Source organism: the organism of the source record quoted next, unplaced genomic scaffold (assembly GCF_019419815.1).
Source record: "Pyrus x bretschneideri cultivar Hongxiangsu unplaced genomic scaffold, Pyrus_bretschneideri_v1 Contig9, whole genome shotgun sequence".
Lineage (NCBI taxonomy): Eukaryota > Viridiplantae > Streptophyta > Magnoliopsida > Rosales > Rosaceae > Pyrus > Pyrus x bretschneideri.
Genome location: NW_025999831.1, coordinates 2035590 through 2056617, shown reverse-complemented (window position 1 = coordinate 2056617; position 21028 = coordinate 2035590). Strand labels below are relative to the sequence as shown.

Here is a 21028-nt window from a genome sequence, read left to right as displayed (position 1 = left end):
TCCAGAGCGAGGCTACTTTATGCATGCCTTAGTGAATTATTGTTTTAACCTCAAACATTCAAACAATAATAATTTAGAGTTTATATAAGAGTTGAATAATCCATTCACATAACAATCCTTAAACCGATCGAACTCATCTTGTTGTCATGGAGTAGCAACCACTCGTGGGGTTCAGAGGCGGCTGGTTCGTGGTGGGAGGTGAGTCAACTCACTCGGAAGAGGGTGGACTCGGCTCTGGTGCCCGAGTTCTTTGGTTGGTTGAGAGGGATTAGGAGGAGGAGAATCCACGAGAACCTGGAACTGGCCTTTGAGGAGGACGAGACGAGTCGACTCACTTGCGATCGGGTAGACATGGCGGAGGCACCAAGGGACCGTGGTGGTCCTGGCCTATCCTGACCTTGAAAAAATATATCTATATCTATATACATATTTGTATGATACTTAGCTATTCCTCTTCTTCTAAAACCCTCTTATTGTTTGAAACTTCAAATAAATCCAATCATTATGTCTTGTTATGGTCCTTTATCACAAATCAACCATTAAATTAATCCCATAATTCACCTTTATTTATAAGAATAAAAAATCTTGCCTCACATTCTTATCTCTGATATTTCACGGTGCAACCCAGAAATTTGAGAGCTATCCACCATCTCATCCTCAAAATTTTATATTTTTTGTCATTCCAAATTCCAAATCAAGTCAACTTATTGAAAAAAATTGCAAATCCATTCAATATGCAACAATAAGATTTGTAAATCTCTATTATTATTACAATTGAGATCTTTTGATATAGGCACCGTACTTTTGAATTTTTTTAAACTAAACATCTATGCCTTTTAGAGATTTGATTAAACTTTTTTATTTTATAATTTCGGTGCTTTATGTATTAGAATTAATTATTTCATGTACCTCCCTAAAATCTAATGACAAAAAAACACATCATAACAAATTTCCTATTATCTAGCCATTTGATTACCCTCTCTCCCTTTCAAGATAATTGTAAAAAAAACGTGGTTAGATTCAATTTGACACACCCCGACCCGGAATGTCCACTAAGACCCCAAATCGAGCTGTGTTGGCCGACACCTGAAAGGTGACGAAGCCATAAAGTATGATAGTGTATAAAATGTGAATAAATTTGAACCTAACAGTGTCTAAATACCAAAGTGCGCTACGAGTGGGAGCGAACCCATTTCACACGCGATGTCAGAGCATAAGTAAAGTACAGTAGTGTGGGTAAGAATCATACCCTTAAAAGTAGCCACCAATACTAAGATTAGCCATATATCCTTGTCGATACGAACTCAACAGTTAAAACTTGAAGAAGTACAAAACAGAAAGTGTGAGTACACACTAAAACCAAGCTTCCCAAAACTATTACCTTTCTAACAGTAATAACCCCTCACTGTAATTCCCTTATCATTTTCTATAGGACTGTACTACACACACACTTACACACACACACACACACACACACACACACATATATATATATATATATATATATATATCTATATATCCACTCATGCTCAAAAATGGCCAAAACAACGGGTATGCCGTGTCCATAGACTCTACAATGCATTAACAAGTAGGCCAAATGAACTTAATCAATATAAAATGATACATCAGCCGAAATCACCTAATGTGACCCGTACGACTGTACTCATATCTCATCAATCAATGCTAGCATATAAGTCGGGAGTCATCTCTAGTAACCTGTACGACTTATCCATATCTCATCAAGCATCCCTGCACACGAGTCGGAACCACCTCTAGTGATCTGTACGACATGACTGGGTGTAAATAAGTACGTTCAATCTGTACGATCACGTGAAGACTAGGCGAATAATCGCGGATCACCTACGAGTTGGAACCACCTATAGTGGTCTGTACGACAGGCATGTGCACCTACCTTGAGTTCAAGCTGAGCGTAAGGTGCAGAAGGTGAACATCACGTGAAGGACTGTGCCCTGGCCACGGACGGGAGCACTAACAACGGGATGCAGGTATCCATATCTCATCAATCAATACTAGCATACAAGTCAGGAGTCATCTATAGTGACATGTACGACTTAATCTATAACTCATCAAACATCCCTGCACACGAGTCGGAACCACCTCTAATGGTCTGTACGACAGGACTGGGTGTAAATAAGTACGCTCAAGTACTACGATCACGTGAAGACTGGGCGAATAATCGCGGGTCACCTACGAGTCGGAACCACCTATAGTGGTCTGTACGACAAGCATGTGCACCTACCTTGAGTCCAAGGTGAGCGTAAGGTGTGAGAGGTGAACATCACGTAAATGACTGTGTCCTAGCCACGGGCGGGAGCACTAACACCGGGGTGCAGGTTTATGAGCTCTCAATGCATCTCAATATAACATGTGCAACTCATGGCAACCAGTACGACAGTATCGGAGTTGCCTAACACATAAATGTAGTCATGCTATAACTCAATCGATTCAACTAATACCATAAACTCACCTGAACTTACCTGGGTGTCCTGCGTTCACCTTTGCACTTGAAAGCATTCCCAATAATTATGTGCAAGTAATATATATATGGATATACCATGATGCAATCTAATACTCAACCATGTCGTAGCATTTTCAATTATAAACAATACGGTGTGAAATGTACAATCAATAACGCCCTACTCCCGAACTACTTATTTTCAGGGATAATTATCCATGACAACCCAATTAACACTAATTTAACTAACTAATTCACAAAACTAAAACTTGCCCTTACCAATTTCCTTCACATTACTCAATTTCCCAAATAAGACTTTTGTCTCAAATATATTATGGCTGCATCTAACGTCTCGTTAGACTACCTACGTAGCCTAAACAGGGATCAAGCTATTCGTAGTTCATATTAGTACTTCAAGCATTCACAATAATTATATGAATGTAATATACCTAATCAATTTAAAAGTGTCAATAGAACTCTCAATAATATGTACGATAAAAAGGAAAAGATCTACTCACTTGGAGTCCACGCTATGATTCTCTAGCGCATGCATCGAGGCGTCCTGAATGATTGGTGCCTGTGACCAACTATCGAATCACATCTCAGAACTCTTATCAGTAGAATATGTAATTCACATAAAACACAACCTTAAGGGCATTCTAAAATAGTTTGAGACCCATTGACCACAAGTCAACAGTCAATCGAAGATAGACGGTAAGGTCTACAACCTTGCATAACTCAATCCGGAAGATCCGCATATCATATTTCCAATCCACAACTCCCAACGATCCATAATATGTTTCTAGAATAACATATTAAAATTTCATTACGATCCAACGGTCGGATCTCCACCAATTGCCCAAAACCAAGTAGCGGTTAACATTTATTTTACTAACTTACAAATCCAATTCAAGAAGATCCGTACGTTGGATTCCAGATCCATAAATTCCTATGATCTTTAAATATTACGTATTATAATGTATCCAAGTTTGGTGACGATCCCACGGTTGGATCGTCAATTCACATTTTTATCAAGTAACGTATCATAACAAATTTAGGTTCCAACGATCAACCTACGTCATTCAAATAACAAAACTGAATTCAAGACATTCGACATAGCCTAAAAATAGCATTGGCGACCCACTGGCCACGCGCCGCTGCACGTGCCGTCGCGGGTGGCGGTCGGCCGCCCCAACTCGCCGGAAAATCCAACTATTTCAAAAATTCTCAAACTTCACAGAAATGAAGATCTTAGTAAGTGGAGCAACTTTCATACCTGCCACGAAGTCCAAAAGTGGACGGAAGATGGTCAATTTTGCCCACAAAGCCGGCGGGTGCGTAAAACTTCTCGGTGTCGATTCGTCTTCTACAGTGGTCCAACGGGGTCAAGGTTGGTTGGGTTTTGCTCCTGGGATGATGGGCTACAAAGCCCAAGTGGTGGCATCGGCCATCACTTTGCCGATTTGCCCCAAAATCAAAAAGGGTGCCTAGAGTGTGAGAATCGCCAACTTTCGTGGCCTCAAACCGCCACATACCGTGGTTAATCAAGGTGGTTCTTAAGTGGGTTTTGTAGAGGGGAATGAGAGCTTCAAGATGGTGGTGGTGGCGTCGAAAAAATCCATCGGAGTTGGCCGGAATAGGCCTTGGAAAATAGGTGGTCGCGAGGGTAAAAATGCATGGGAAAGCTGAGAGCTTTCGTTTTTTTTTTTTCCTTCTTTCTTTCTGATTGGCTGAAGGCTTTCCTCCTCTCTTCTAATTGGTTCCTTGTCCCTTTAATTTAATTGGTCCACTGTTCCCACAAGGTGGGAATTCAAATAATTTATAACTAAACTTTAAATAACCATTTTCAAACGTCCATAGCTATACCGTTATAATCCGGACTCGCAAACGGCTCTCGCCTATGCGTTCACACCAATGAGTACTACGAGAATATGTTAAAAGAATAAGTCAAACGTCTCTCTAGACGATGGTCAACATAAGTCAAAATCTTTGCCTATATGACATTTTCGTAAATTCACGCTTTTAAAATAAAATAAAAACGTAAAATTTGGAACGGGTTGTCACACAATTTATTTTCACAATAACCCTTGCAATATAGCAATGATTATATACGATTTAAAACATTATTTTTAAATCCCACAAAACTAAACGTACCCAAATAAAATTTTACTATATTAAAAGAAAATAGGATTGAAAACAATATAAACGTGCCAATGAACGATGTATGTGAAATCGAACGTACCTAAATGAAAAATAATGTTCCAACATTAACAATATGTACCAAATCAACCGTACCAAAATTTGCAAATAAACGTACCAATCAACGATTTTACAAATTTAAACGTACCCACGTAACCCACCGATAATATATGCAAAATGTATTATACCTAATAGTAGTTCTATCAACAACTATACGTAATAAAACATCAAAGAAAAATAGTTTCACAAAAAAATTGAAAAAATTACACATAACTTGTTATGGTGGATCACAACTATTTGAAAACAATCAATAAAAACAAACCATTTGAGAAAAAAGATAATATTAAATGTTTTCAAAAAAAAAAAAAATGTGATCGAAGAAGCATATTTGAAAGAATAAAAAATATAGTTAACAACAAATATCTCTACTGAATAAGAAAAAACGAATCAAGCAACTAAGTGGATAAATTTATAAGTTATTTTAATTACAAAAATAAAATAATGACATGTAATTTAATTTAACAAAAAATGCTGACGAATGGTCAAAGAACTTTAATCAAATTTTAAAAAGACACAAATGTTTAATCTAGATGATATAGAAAATTTGTAGGGGATTCTAGTTATTAATTTTCGCCAAAACGAATTTGAACCATATTGTTGCTAACTCATTGTGAGACTAAACTCAACCCTCTTCCTCCTTCATGTAGATAACATCGTTTGTTCAAAAAATATTTTAGTTATTAATTTTATTAATTGTGAGGTTTAAAGGTGATCAATAAACACGCACAAATAACCCATTAAACAAATCGAACGATAATTATCATAACCAAAAAAAAAAGGGATAACTAGCTATAGATCCAATTTTGTGAGCCACTAGTAGAATTAGTCCACTTCGTTGAAATAGGTCCAATAATTAAGATTCCATGTATGCTTATTTGTGGTTTGTACCATATTTACCCATTAGGCTTATGAATTGTTATATATACACAAAATTTCTTAATTATGAGATTATTTGTCGTTTAACTAAGCCCTTAATTGTAGGATTAGTTATAGCCATATAATCACCTCAACCCCTAGTCCGTTTCATCCCACCTTTTTTCCTTCTTCCAAACAATTCCCTCTATCAATCCTCCTCTTTTTTGTCTCTTCCTTTCATGGGTGATATTTTTGTGTTCTTCCCTCCAAATTCGTTCCTTTAATGGAGGTATATTATATCATATTTATATTTTTATGTTCCGCCATGTAGGTTCCTAACATTTTTCTTCCAATACAATAGGTAGTTTATTTTTGTTTTGTAGGTAGATTATATTTGCTTTATAGGTATAAAGCATTTTTCTTCCTATACAATAGGTAGGTAGTTACTAGATAATATTTTAGTTTGAGTATTTAAATATTCAAAATTTAAAAACTGAATAAATGATAAAAAAAATTAAAGAATTTAAATATTTTTATCTGAATGGGCAAAATTGATATCAAAATATGTAATTGAATAACTGGACTCAGTCCCAAAAATTACCTACGTTTTTGGACCTAGATCTAAAAGCCCAAAAAAAAATAATAATAAAGCATAAATTTGCAGGCCAAATACAATAATTCAGGAGAAAAAGCTTATCGCTTTTTGTTGCTCTCTGGTCTGGAGTGATTCGCTTTCAAATTTCCACAAAAACCCATAAACATATTTTCATCCGACTATGGCTGCGTTGATGCTCTTGTACCTATTGCTGCCAACGATTTTGGGCCAGTCTTGGGCTTTGGAACCAACTGAGTCAGAGCTCGAATTGCTGACTCGGGAGCTCTTGGAATCGGCGAAGGAGGCCGAGTTCTTTGCGTGGATGACGGGAGTGAGGAGGAGAATCCACCAGTACCCAGAGACTGGGTTCCAGGAGCACAGGACGAGTCAACTCATCAGGACCGAGCTCGAGTCGCTCGGAATTGAGTACACGTGGCCTGTTGCCAAGACTGGTGTGGTGGCTTCCGTTGGTTCTGGCTCCAAACCAGTGTTTGCTCTCAGGGCTGACATGGACGCCCTCCCTCTTCAGGTCCTCTCTGTCTTTTTCCGTTGATTTTAATCGAAAATTTTGAACTTGTCATCTCTCGGATAAAAGTACAAAACAACATGTTTCCTAATCCGTATCCATAACCGCATGCCCATTTACCTATAATGGCATACCCATTTACCCATAATCCTGTACCCATTTACTTTTTTATTTTTTTTAACCGTCTACATATTTTTTTTTAACAAATTTAAAATTAAAAAGAAATTTGTCATAATTTTATTTTTACTAACTATTAAATACTGTTATAAGTACATTTAACATGTATTATATTAACGACAATATTATTTATGAATATATGCGATGCCTTCCAATTATTTGACGGTCAATCTATTACAAGAATCATACATGGCTGTAGGTTAATTAATATTTTTATATACATACATATATATACATATATATGTAAGTACGCATTAGTCTGCTAATAAGCTAATTTGATAAATATTTGGATTTTTATTTAGAAACATATGTTCATCGATCCAAGCCATTTAATCGATTTCTAATTTTGGGGTCAAATATTTATTGAAAACTTGAGGCCAATTAAATATATATAGGTAGGCATCATCTGATAATAACATGTTTCTAAATGTCGAATGTAATCATTATCTTGAATTGGTCAAAACTCCAAAAGACTTCAAAACAAAACTGTCGAACACTCTAATGCTTTAGTACATTCAATCATATATATTAAATATTAGCCCCTTCTATCAACTATAGTTTTTTCTCAAGTGAGGTATATATATATATTTATCTTATATGGCTCTTTATAACCAAATATATCTCCGGATACTAAAGCTAGTTAGAAACTTTTTTTTTATTTTTTTAGTTTTACATATATTAAAATAAACGGTTAAATGGGTGCCCGTTTATAACCGCGGGTAATACTCATAACCGTCCATTTAAATTTCAAGGGTAAACGGTTATACCCATAACCGTTTATTTATCTAAATGGTTACCCATAACCGTAACCGTCAAATTTAAATGGGTGGATAACTGCAGGTTACCCATAATCAATGCGTATTTGCCCATCCCTAGGTATGAGATAACGTAGATGGATCGGATATCCCACCAAAGTGATATTGTGATCTAATAACACAGTATTTTGTGTTTATCTCACCCTGCATGGTTTCGTTTTAAGGACTAAGACACCGCTATGCGATCTACGTGATTCATCTTAAGTTTTGAATCTTTAATAACATAAATAAATAATCAACAAGTGGAAAAAATTCTCATTGAGACTGGAACATGGAGTGATGGAAAATTTTATTTTTAAATATTAATTTTTTAACACACATATATCATCATTTGTATAGAGACATGTGGTGTGTCATCCCGTATTCCGATCACACTGAAAAATCTCTCCAACAGGTGGGATCAAGATTGTTGACTTGTAGAGATTTTTCAATGTACTGAGAACACAGGATGGTTCATGTTATTATACAAGTGAAAAAAAAAAAAATTCAAATGTTCCTCTACTTATATAATGGCACATAGCTGAAACACATTAAAAAATCACTCGTGGGTCTGGGTGGGAGATTTGTGTGCGATTCATAGGAATGAGGTCGTCCAGAAGGTGACTTGGACCCCATGATTTCCCCCCTTGGTTAATCCCAAACGTAGTTTTAGGTACTATGTACTTAATCATAACATGTGGCCCTTCTTTAATGGAAACCCTTCTTTAATTCCTTGTGTGTTAATAAATGCAAAACTAGGAGCGGAGAGTGATACTCTTAACATCCGTTTCTGGCATGTAAACATGAATTAAACTGTTTAGGAAGGTGATAAGTTCTACCAGACCAAATGTCATCGGCTATTATGGAACTTTGTTATTGACCAGAAAATGGTAAATTGGGTAAATGATTTATTTCTGGTCACTGATGATCAGAATGTACCCATTGAATTTTGAAGGAACAAGTAGAGTGGGAGTTCAAGAGCAAGATAGATGGCAAAATGCACGCATGTGGTCACGATTCTCACGTGGCAATGCTGCTTGGCGCAGCCAAGTTACTCACAGTAAAAGAGACATTCTAAAGGTATATATATTCACTTGTCGTATATTTGTCATATATCGTTGATAACTTGATATGCAGTTGAACAACGTAACTTATCTGATAATTAATTCGGCAAACCCAAATTGTAATTGATCCATGTCTTTATGTTGCTTTTGAACTTTAAAGGGAACTGTGAAGCTGGTTTTTCAGCCTGGAGAAGAGGGTTATGCCGGAGCTTACCATATGTTACAACATGGCATTCTTAACGATATTGATGCCATCTTCTTCATACATGTTATGCCATCACTGCCAACTGGTGTCATTGCTTCCCGGCCGGGTCCAATGCTAGCCGGCGCTGGCCTTTTTTCAGCAACAATCAAAGGAAAAGGTGGGCATGCAGCTGCTCCACATAAGAATAAGGACTCAATTCTTGCAGCAGCATCAGCTGTTGTGGCTCTTCAGCAGATTGTTTCAAGAGAGACAAATCCCCTTGAGGCTGGGGTAATTTTTCTCCTCGCACCGAAATAAGACCTCAGATTGACATCTTGATACACTAATTTACCATAATAATAATCACTAAACCAACTTGAATCTGAACTACAATTAAGATCAAGTCTTACTGAAATCGGATTTCCTTTTCGTGCCATATGTGCTTAGACTTACTTTACCCCTTTTTATTCCAAATTGCAATAATCGCGGATTATTAGATATGATTAGTGTATCAATTTCATGTTGAACCGGTTACGTAGGTGGTGACAGTTGGGTACTTAAAGGGAGGTGAAGCAGAAAATGTGATCCCCGAGTCCGTGAACTTTGGGGGAACTTTTAGGAGCTTGACAATGGAAGGACTCAGCCATATCCAAGAAAGGATCAAAGAGGTAAAATTGCTAAAATTCTACAATGCACCGGTTTATGAGATTCTATGCTTCAGCGGATGGTTGGATTTGGGTTACTTGATTAAAAACATTCCAATCTAGCCTGTTCATTAAATCGGTGCATCGCATACTGTAAAAGGACTTGGTAAACTAGTTCATTTTACCAAACTGAGTGGATTGCTTGTATAGCTTCTCTTACAGTTATGTTCCACTTGCAGGTCATAGAACTGCAAGCAGCCGTGCATCGGTGTGAGGGTACAGTGGACTTCATGGAGGAAACACCGCTGCCTTATCCAGTGATGATTAACAACGAAGCATTGTATGAGCACGCAAAGAAGGTTGGTGAGGTTCTACTCGGGGAACCTAATGTGGAGCTTCACCCATTGATCATGGGAGCAGAGGATTTCAGCTTCTACTCACATAAGTTTGCGGCTGCAATTTTCGTTCTCGGGATAAAGAATGAGAGTCTAAAATCAGACCAGCCATTGCACTCCTCTCTATTTGTCATTGACGAACAGGCTTTTTCTGTTGGAGCAGCTCTCAATGCTGCTGTTGCAATATCTTACTTGGATACACATGACGTTGGGAACTCATTAAAAATTTGAAATGCTTCCTTCAAAGTTCTGCAACGTAAATTTTTGGATGCAGAAACAAAAAGAACTCGAGTATGCCAGAAGAATTTCAGTGTACATTGATTGCTAATGGATTTTCACCTCACCCTCAAGGCTTGCACATCAATAACTTATTTATTTTGTTACGACTGAAAAGAATCAAACATTCGACCTAGTTTAATTCTAACTCATTTCTCCGCCACCTTCGTCATTTGGGCTAACTCTTGGGGCTTGCAAATCAGAATCTGCCATGAAGTTTAAGATTTCAATCTCTGTAATATATTTTGATTTGGCATTTTAGCCTTACTATTTGAAGCTAAATATAATCTCTCACTTTTCTCCTTCTAAAAAAAATTAATACAAGAAGTTGACGTGGCTTAATAATAACCGTTCAAATAGAAAAGGACTGGAGGAGAGAGAAATTTGAAAGGAAGAGAATCGTACTTCATCCATAACCTCTGTAATTTTATTCTGAAAGTAAATATTGTCTAAGAAAATGCTTGGAGTGGTCGTGTATACATAGTTTGGCTGACGACAACAAGGTCACCAAGTATTCGAAAAGAAAATATTTTGCGTACTTCTCACTCAGTTTCTATTAAAAACATTTAAACCCCAAATGTTTGAATCCTAGATCCGCCACTAGTGACGAGGATCAACTCACACATGTATGTGCCACTAATCCTGTCTTGAGAAATGCTAGGATTAGTTGTCTAATCGGCGTGCAAATTGATCTTGACCATTCATGATTATGAAACCACAAAGCAATTTCATCACTTGTACATTCAACTTATCTTTTGTGCTCATCTCCTATTTATCTAAACAGAAAATGATTTTCCCACTCATCTCATTCTTTTTCTCCAGTTGTTGAATCGTGTAGATTTAAAAAGAATCAAAGAATACAAATAAAGGAAAAAGATCATACCAAAAAAAAGGTAAATGTGAAAATCAGTTCTGATTTAAGAAGTAGAGTTTCCCAAGACACTCTTTTGCTCCATTATTTTGTACCCTTCCCAAAACTCACACATTCCTTGCCCTTCACATTTAAATAAAAACATTAACAAATGTGAGATTCTAGTTGTTTAATTTAAACCTTAAAAACAATTCTGAGTAGTAAAAGCGATTTCTCTAACTTTTATACAAGAAAATTTTTCCAATGGAATTTTTCACTTTCTTCACCTCCTTGTTATTTTCATCAGCTGCTGCTGCTACACTGTTTGATCAGCATTCTTGTGCTACTGGAGTTGGACCAGACCTAGAGTCGCTGACTGGGGTGGTGGCTTCTATTGGCTCTGGCTCTGAACCAGTCTTTGCTCTTGGAGCTGACATGGATGCCCTCCCTCTCCAGGTTCTCTCTCTCTCTCTCTCTCTCTCTCTCTCTAGAAATTAGGCTAAAACACTTTTATTTTTATTTTTATTATAGCGATAGTCTATACTAATTGTGCATCAAGGGAAAAGAAGACTTGAACCCGGGACGCACTCGTTAAAACACTTTGTTTTAACCTATGTAGTTTGCTCAAAGTTCCACTTCCGCGCCTGTATTTTCAATTTCATTGAATTTGGTCCATGTATTTACAATTAGTGTATTTTCAAGTTCCACATTACGTGTCATTTGTGGACTGCTCGCAACTGTTTCTGCTGGAAGTGTCTTGGAAGTGCTTCATGAAGAAATAACACGACAAGTCTTTATCTAAGAGCAAGTTCACCTTTAAAAAAATGCGCCAGCATCCAGCCTATTTAATCCACTTAGTGAACAATGATAGACCCCAATGAACAATAATAAACCAAATGCATGTCCACCCTTGATAAAAAATAGTCTAGTCAATTTTATTAAAATATTATTATTTTTTATTATAAAATAATAATCAAATATTTTTATTTTTAATTTCTGACTTTATAAAAAAAATTATTTTTTTTTATTAAGTTTTTTGGCGGAAAAATCTGGATTGTTGATATGAAAATCGAACGGTCCTCATTGTGCCACATCAATAGCCATTATTTTTAATTTTTAATTTTTTTTTACTGTTGGAAATCCAACGGCCCAGAACGAGCCACGTGGCCTCTCCGTCTGAACCGTAAGTGCGCCTACGCATGCAGGCCCCACGCCCTTTTTCTATCAGGGACGCGCCCCCACTCGAGCGTGTATCACATGCGTCAGATGCAAAAAAAATTCAGTGGGCTTTGACGTCAGATGGCCCGACTGTTGGGTCTGTTGATTCTGGGCCGATTTCTTGCCTGGCTTGGGCTGGGGTTAAGTGATTTGGTTGAGGGCCGGCCTATTTTGGGTGCTGGGTGCCGGGTAATCCACTCTCAATGGACTTGCTCTAAAAAACACTCGATCCAAAATCACTTTTTTTTTTCCCACCAAAAATAGTCCGAAGTGCTTTTGACTAGGTATTATAAATTTGGGTAAATTACAAAAAACTACTTCAATTATTGGTGTCACGACATTTTCATACCTCATCTTTTAAAATTGACAATGGCATACCTCATCTTACAAATTTGTGCCAATGTCAGATATCTGTCAGTTTTTCTGTTAATTTCCCCGTTAAGTGCTTACATGCTAGAGACATCACACTAACGAATTGTTTTTCTTGTGCTTTTTTTTCCTAAAATCAACATCACACTAACGAATAGAATATTAAAATAATCCATTGAATAATAAATTATTGAAAAGCAAAATATAAGTTCAAAGTTTTGATTACCTTAAAATCCAATCTTCAAGACCATATAATAGTTGATTGAAACATTCAATAGAAATTGAGAGATTCGAATGTTGAAGGAAAAAACGATTGCAAATGGACTTGATTTTTCTAACTTTATATGCATTTGAACAAATGGATTGGGAGTAGATTTGAAAAACAACAAAAAACTAGTAACTAAAAAGGCAATCCCATGTTTCGAACTTAACACCCCAAAGAGAAAGGAAGCTGAACATTTCCATTGCACCAACAAATGAAATTATGATATTTCTTACTTTTTCTATATTCATATGTTATTTACAGGATATATAAAAATTTTAGGGCCTCTCTGAAGTGAAGGCCCTAGGCGGGCGCTTACAAGGACTACCTTCAGGGCCAGCCCTGTGTGTGAGTTAATTTAGGTCATTCATGGTTGTATGATTCAAAAGCAGGAGTTGCAAGGATCTAACTCACATAGGCGTGTGCTATTATTCCTATCTAAAGAAATGCTAAGATTTGCATGCGTGTAGATAGATCCTAGCCACTCACACACCCCAGAAAATAAGTATAGTTAGGAAGTTAGGATATGACACATCAGTACCCTAAAACTCCTATCTATTATATAAAGAGACACAAAAAGAGCAAAAGCCCACCCCCAGTAAGGCAATAATTGCCCCGTCGACTGGGCTGGGCAAAGGCAAAGGCAATTATTATCTTAGTGAATAGTAATTACCCAATAGTATCTGTAGCTCGTAAAATGAATTGTTTGGGCAATTAATAATAGAATTTTTTTTAAATTAATAAAAAAGAAATAAAAATACTATATGAGAAACTTACACGCTACAAGCACTATATTATTGTGACATTCCATCAATAACACAACTTCATGTGAACAAAATTTTACACCTCCTTTTGCTCCATTATTTAACCTTCACCCAAACTTGAATATTTGATAGGATTTTTTTACCACCTGCAAAAGTAGAGATAAAAACACTTTAAAATACTTGTAAGAGTACAAGGTTGTCGTAGTATAGCAGCTCAAGTAAGGTCGTTTTCCACAGAGATTGAATGAATAATTTGTAATTAAACCCAACTCTCAATTAATTATTGAAAACAAAGTTTGGAAAATGTTGATTTTAGAATTTAATATAATAAAAACGAATTTTAAAATAAAACAATTAAAGAAATTAACTAGAGAACAATTTAAAGAAAGTCAATTTGTAAAGCCTAGGGTTCCGCCGTCCTTAACAATCCTATGCAATTTTACCAATTACTTACGAATTTCCACACACATGCTTTAGAGGTTAGGTTTTCCTAATACATATTTTCCTCGTGATGTTCAAGCGAAAACGTATATCTAACATGCAACCCGTCTATAATGTTTAGATCAAATATAAACATGCAAGACTCATTAAGCTTTGTGAAAACCCTTTGAAAAATCATGCAACCCTTAAGAGCGTGATGTTCGCCTTAAGTGAACTTACAATTACTAATCACAAGAAACCTTCTTCAATTTCAGGGTGATGTTCCAACAAAAATTGCATCAAATTACTTGTCTAAAAGCCCTAATGGTCGCGAATCACTAAGACAATTAGATAGTTTTAATCGTGGTGATTAATAATTCAAAGCAAACATACATCCATTCATAAGCAAATTAATAAAATCACATATTCATGCTAAGGCTCAAGGCATCGCCCTAGCAAAAGAAACTAGCTACAAATAATCATAAAACAAAATATTATTAAGAACAAGGATAGAAAACACGTAGAAAATAAACTTGGATTGTCAAAGGCTTGTGCGTTTCCTCCTCTCTTGTCGCATCCCGACCCAAGCCCCCACCACATCCCGGGCTCGACTCCACCATAGCACGATATTGTTCTCTTTGGGCCCCAACCATGCCCTCACAGTTTTGTTTCTGGGAACTTACACAAGAACTTCCCAGTGAGTCACCCATCCTGGGAATGCTCTCGCCCCGTACTCGCTTAACTTCGGAGTTCCGATGAACTCCGAAGCCAGTGAGCTCCCAAAAGGCCTCGCTAGGTAGAGATAGGAATATACATATAAGGCTTACAGAATCCTTTCTCCTGGACAATGTAGGATGTTACAATAATGTCAGTTTGGTATCAAAGCCAGGTTATATAGTTGTTTCGCATATAGGTGAGACATATCCTCAGGACGAGCACAGTCAATCGAGGTTTAGGGGCTACGACCCTTCCACATACCAATGAGTGGGCTTTTGGTTTTCCGTATATACCTATATACTTGAGATTTTTCCCAGAAAATCAATTTAAATAAAATTATGTTTAGAAATGCCATGCATATTTATTTATACGTAGATCATCATTGAATTAATATAGTATGCATAAATGTGATTTGATGTTATGGACGCTCAGGTAAGTACCAGGTGAGTTGTAGATTGTTTATGTAAATTGATGATTATGTGAGATGTATTGAGAGTTCATAAACCTGCACCCTGGTGTTAGTGCTCCCGCCCGTGGTTAGGGTACAGTCCTTCACGTGATGTTTACCTCTTGCACCATACGCTCACCTTGGATCCAAGTTAGGTGCACAATCCTGTCGTACAAACCACTATAGGTGGTTCCGACTCGTAGATGACCCACGATTATTCGTACAGTCTTCACGTGATCGTAGCACTTGAGCGTATTTATTTACACCTAGTCCTGTTGTACAGAGCACTTTAGGTGGTTCCGACTCGTGTGCAAGTATATTTGTTGAGATGTGGATTTGAGCCGTACAGGTCACGTTAGGTGACTCCGGCTGACATATCATTCGCATTGATTTATATCACATGGCTTATATATTTTTATGTTGAGATATCCTACATGGCATATATATGTGGATTTTTCTATTCTGAGCATGGTTGTGGTATAGATATGTATTTTATTTTCTGGGAAATTATACAGGTTTTACAGCGAAGGGTTACTATCTTTGATAATTGAAATGGTTTTGAAAAGCTTTGTTTTTGCCCACTCACAATTTCTGTTTTGCGCCCCTCCAGTTCTAGTTAGAAGTGTTTTTTGGTGGCTTGCGAGGAATCCACAGCAGCTCTGACAGATCATCACCATTATATGGTCATCTTTGAGTGTTGTATAATTAGTATTCGTCCTGCTGGACTGCACTTAGGCTACTTATGCTCTGGTTGTGAATTTACACTTATTTCGTCTTGCACCTTATCTTATCTAGTGCTTGGGTTTTTATTTATTCGCATTTCTTAAATTAATATTGCTTCCGCATTGTGCACATGGCTACGTCACCTTCACGTGACTACCAGCACGCCTTGATTTCAATCGGGGTGTGTCAGTTGGCATGGTCGAGGCCCAAAGTGGACAATATCGTGCTACGGTGGAGTCGAGCCTAGGATGTGGTGGGGGCCTGGGTCGGGATGTGACAATTTGGTATTAGAGCCTAACCCTGGTCGCATGTGTGCCGACGAGGATGTCGGGCCCCTAAGGGGGGTGGATTGTAACATCCCACATCGCCCAAGAGAAAGGATCATGTAAACTTTATATGTATATTCTCATCTTTACCTAACGAGGTCTTTTGGGAGCTCACTGGTTTTCTAGTTCATTGAAACTCCGAAGTTAAGCAAGTACGAGGCGAGAGCATTCCCAGGATAGGTGACTCATTGGGAAGTTCTTGTGTGAGTTCCCAGAAACAAAACCGTGAGGGCATGGTTGGGGCCCAAAGCGGACAATATCGTGTTACGGTGGAGTCGAGCTCGGGATGTGGTGGGGGCACGGGTCAGGATGTGACATCTCTTCCCCTCTAACCCTAACGGCTAAAAAGTATTATTTATACTACTACAAAATAAAACCCTAAAAGGTCTTAAAATAAAACCAGGAAACACAATAAAACAATAAAATAGAAAACAAAAGGTTTCCTATTTAAACTAAAATTTGGACTTCTTAGGAAATCAGACTTTTGACCAACCAAATAAACTCCGATTTGGTCCCAAAATGTCTCTTTTGAAAGCTGGAGACATCCCCTACAAATCCTCAGAATGAATCTTCCTCAAAATATGTCATCTTGACCTCCAAAATACTCAAAAGGTCCAGAAATGTCAATCTGGAAAAGCTACGCGTGGGGCCTTTATTTCATCGTCACAGTCAAACGGCTTGGTAGAAAAATCTGAAACTTTGATAAAATCATCTTGAAAATTTCACGAACATCCTCCAATTGGAATCACTCCAAAATTCATCAATTTGATCATTTTTGCTCTAAAGGAAGTCGCATGTCCTACATTGAAAATATATAACAAAATATCAAAATTCTATCAAAATAACTAATAAACTATAACTAAAAATAGGATAAAATATATGGTATAATATGGACTCATCAATATTTCTTGCCTTTTTAAAGCCAAACACAATCACATTCGATCACTCGCTCTAAACCATCACTTCTAAATTGACACACCAATCACCACAAAACAAGATGCTCATACATTATTGGCTAAATCCAGCGACCAACTACTTCCTCAATCACGTGTCAATAAATGTAAGAGCTACCGGTTTGAACTTCTGAGAAATTTTTCAGTGTAGACGAAATATTAAGCTGTTTGTCTTTTGTAATAATTTGAAGATAATACATAACGTTCTTGCTCTTGGAATCTTTCAAGATAATTTTCCAATGGGGTTTTTCACTTTCTTCACCTCCTTCTTGCTACTGTCATCAGCTGCCGCAGTGTTTGATCAGCATTCTTGTGCTGCCGGAGGTGGACCGGAGCTCGAGTCACTGACTCAAGAGCTGCTGGCGTCGGCGAGGGAGCCTGAGTTTTTCGAATGGATGAGAGGGTTGAGGTGGAGGATCCACCAGTACCCGGAGCTGGGATTCCAGGAGCATAGGACGAGTGAACTCGTCAGGACCGAGCTCGACTCGCTGGGAGTTGGGTACAAGTGGCCTGTTGCCAAGACTGGGGTGGTGGCTTCTATTGGCTCTGGCTCTAAACCAGTCTTTGCTCTTCGAGCTGACATGGATGCCCTCCCTCTCCAGGTTCTCTCTCTATCTCTCTCTCTCTAGAAATTGGACCAGAACACTTTTTTAGCGTATATCGTTCAATTTTTCTTCAATAGTTCAGACTATTTCCAATTTTTCTTCAAAGTTCCACTTCTCTGCCTGTATTTTCAATTTCATCGAATTTAGTCCATGTATTTCCAGCAAGTGTATTTTCAAGTTCTACTTATGTGTAATTGCTTTTGTTAGAAGTGTTTTTATTATAAACATATTGAAATTCTATTAAAACTTCAAGAGGTACCTGAAAAGCATTTGGAGTGCTTCATGAAGAAAGCACCTAGCAGCCAGTGGCCTATCCAGAATTCTAACATCGGGTTGTCCTAATCAAGATACACTAGCGCTTGGCAGACAGTGGGTTGAGACCTAACGCCTATGCGCATAGACGAGGTCTAGGTAGAGGCTTAAGCGGATTTAAGTAAATTTATTATAAATTATATAGATAAGTGCATATTTGCACTAAAAAATTATACTTATTTAAAATATAACATAGAAAAACATCAGAACTATTGTTTTAGTATTTTAAAGAATTTGACGGTATGAGATGCAAGTTGTGATTACACGAGTTTGTAGTACTTTACAGAATATTTTAGAGATTGTATGAATTTATAGTGAATTTAAAAATAAAAAAAAATTGTGTATACCCCATCCCTTTATTAAATAAATGGCTGGTGAAACAACTTGGTTGGATAATAATGAAAAAATAAGAAAAAGGAAAATGGGTAGTTGTTCACGTGGGGAACGAAGGGAGAGTTTCTTCTTCGTTGGAACGAAGAACAGCTGAGTTATGGTCGTCTTCTCTATGCTCATCTTCGTTTGAAATTAGATATTTCTCATTGATTAAAAGCTTCTGTTGCACATCATTTTCACAACCATGATGATCTTCTCTCTTCCACCACATGTCTAGGCCGTTGGGTGGTCCTCGAAAGTCCTTATAGGTGCTTCTTTGGACTTGTGGGTGGTCCTGGAACCATCTTGGTCCATGCATCAATCCACCCCTACTGGCAGTTGTTTATGTAGAAAACGCTTCTATGACCCAAAATCACCTTTAAGTATTTTCGCCAAATGTTTTGAAGGAATTGGTAGATTGGGAATACAAGAGCAAAGTTGATGGAAAGATGCATGCTTGTGGTCATGATTCGCACGTCGCAATGCTACTTGGAGCAGCCAAGTTGCTTCAAAACAAAAAAGATTTGTTGAAGGTAGATAAATACACTGTGTTTAACAGCAAAAGCTACCAATCTACTACTTTGCAGGTTTTAATATTTCAACATGTTGTCGAAGGGAACCGTGAAACTAGTTTTCCAGCCTGGAGAGGAGGGTTACGCTGGAGCTTACCATATGTTAAAAGACGATGTTTTGAATGACATTGACGCCATCTTGAGCATACATGTTTTTCCATCAGTACCAACTGGTGCCATAGCTTCGAGGCCTGGGGCAGTACTTGCTGGCGTGGGGCTCTTTGAGGCTACAATACAAGGAAAAGGAGGGCATGGATCATCCCCTCATGAGGCCAGGGACCCAATTCCTGCAGCAGCCTCTATAACCATTGCACTCCAACAGATTGTGTCTCGAGAGACAGATCCACTTGAATCCAGAGTAATCTTAATCCCTTTTTCTTCTGTGAAAATCAATCAAAAGTTTCGTAAATGAAGTTGTACATTTCAGAATTATACTAGCAATTTAGAACAACAATTTTGATCCATTCATCTTTGTATCATGTAGGTGGTAACAGTAGGGTACATACAGGGAGGTCAAGCAGGAAATGTGATTCCCGACAGTGTGAAAGTCGGGGGAACTTATCGAAGCTTGACTTCTGAGGGTCTCTCATATCTGCAAGAAAGGATCAAAGAGGTGTACATATCGCCATCTTATCAAATATCATAAATGTCTATTCAATGTAAGTAGACTTGACTAAATATGTTGCACTTATAGATCATAGAGCAGCAAGCAGCCGTGTATCGATGTACGGCTGTGGTGGACTTCATGGAGGACAGACCACTGCCTCATCCGGCGATGAAGAATGACGATGCACTGTACGAACATGTGAAGAATGTCGGTGAGGTCCTTGTTGGGAAACCTAATGTTCATCTTATGCCGCTGACTATGGGTGCAGAGGATTTCAGCTTCTTCGCAGAGAAGACTGCTGCTGCAATCTTTTTTGTTGGGATAAAGAACGAGACTCTGAAATCGGACCAACACTTGCACTCTCCCTACTTTTTTATCGACGAGGAGGCTCTTCCAATAGGAGCAGCACTTCATGCAGCGTCTGCAATCTCATACTTCGATCGCCATGATGTCAACACTCAGTAGGAACATGGTTTACTCCGCAATTCTAGAAACAAGGAACACGAATGTAAAAATGTTTTAGAAAATAAATGCTGCACCTTTCAGCACTCATATCGCTTGGCAATTACCCTAATCAACTAAGCAGAGCATACTTAGAAAGCCATGTTGCTAATGACTGAGTATAAACATTGTACTATCTTCACTTCTTAAAACATACAGCTTTTGCTCTTGAAATTTCTCCAAGCACTCAGAAGTCAAATTTGAGTCTATGCTGGAATAACTGGCACCTGAATTTGGCGAAGAGGGAATCGTATACATGATATGGTTCACTTCCTAACAGCATCCAGACGACAGTACCTGAAAAAGATCACGGTCATAAGCGCGCATTTCAATCCCAAAGTGCTAACTCCATAGCGTCATAAGATCTCCAATGAGCCACATTTGTGTCGCCATTCTCTTACTCGAGGCGATGAGTTAGACTTTCAGCAAACAAAATGCCTACACATATTTGTTGAAAATAACTCAGACATTTCATCAAACACCTTACGCGCGCGCACAATCTCCCTACATTTTCCATACAAATCAGTCAAACTTGTTCCAACAAACGCATCCAATCAGCCCCACGCCTCACCGCCGACCATGTATTTCCCGGCCCCCCGGAACTTGCTGACGAGAGACGGGTACGTATACCCATCCGGAACGCCCTCCTCCCTCTTCTTCCGATCAGAGACAGGGTCGAGAAAAACGACGGTCGCTTATTCTCTAACAACTCTTGTTATTGGCCAAATTTACTTTTGAGATCTTTGATCCCTGTAGTTTGCACC

At 37.9% G+C, this 21028-nt stretch overlaps 1 protein-coding gene and 1 pseudogene across 2 annotated transcripts; both read left to right on the top strand.

Moving 5' to 3' along the window:
• Positions 1 to 6252: 6252 nt before the first annotated feature.
• On the top strand, positions 6253 to 10312 carry LOC103941213 (annotated as a pseudogene).
• A 6951-nt stretch (positions 10313 to 17263) lies between these two features.
• LOC103962108 (IAA-amino acid hydrolase ILR1) lies at positions 17264 to 20438 on the top strand. Of its 2 annotated transcripts, XM_048576599.1 has the most exons (6): positions 17264 to 17402; positions 17581 to 17897; positions 18992 to 19117; positions 19200 to 19514; positions 19641 to 19769; positions 19851 to 20438. In XM_048576599.1, exons 2-6 carry the CDS (start codon positions 17691 to 17693, stop codon positions 20226 to 20228), a joined length of 1155 nt encoding a protein of 384 aa, XP_048432556.1. In that variant the 5' UTR covers positions 17264 to 17402; positions 17581 to 17690; the 3' UTR covers positions 20229 to 20438. The 2 variants fall into 2 exon arrangements, with proteins under 2 accessions (XP_048432556.1, XP_009373052.2); XM_009374777.3 differs by lacking the exon at positions 17264 to 17402 and having other exon boundaries at positions 17426 to 17897.
• The last annotated feature ends 590 nt before the right edge of the window (positions 20439 to 21028 follow it).

Excerpts from the sequence above, each read along its gene's own strand:
- LOC103962108 (XM_009374777.3), top strand. The coding sequence starts at position 17,535 with ATGGGGTTTTTCACTTTCTTCACCTCCTTCTTGCTACTGTCATCAGCT. Across the intron at positions 19,118-19,199 it reads ACAAAAAAGATTTGTTGAAG|GGAACCGTGAAACTAGTTTT; the intron begins GTAGATAAATAC and ends ATGTTGTCGAAG. Across the intron at positions 19,515-19,640 it reads CAGATCCACTTGAATCCAGA|GTGGTAACAGTAGGGTACAT; the intron begins GTAATCTTAATC and ends TGTATCATGTAG.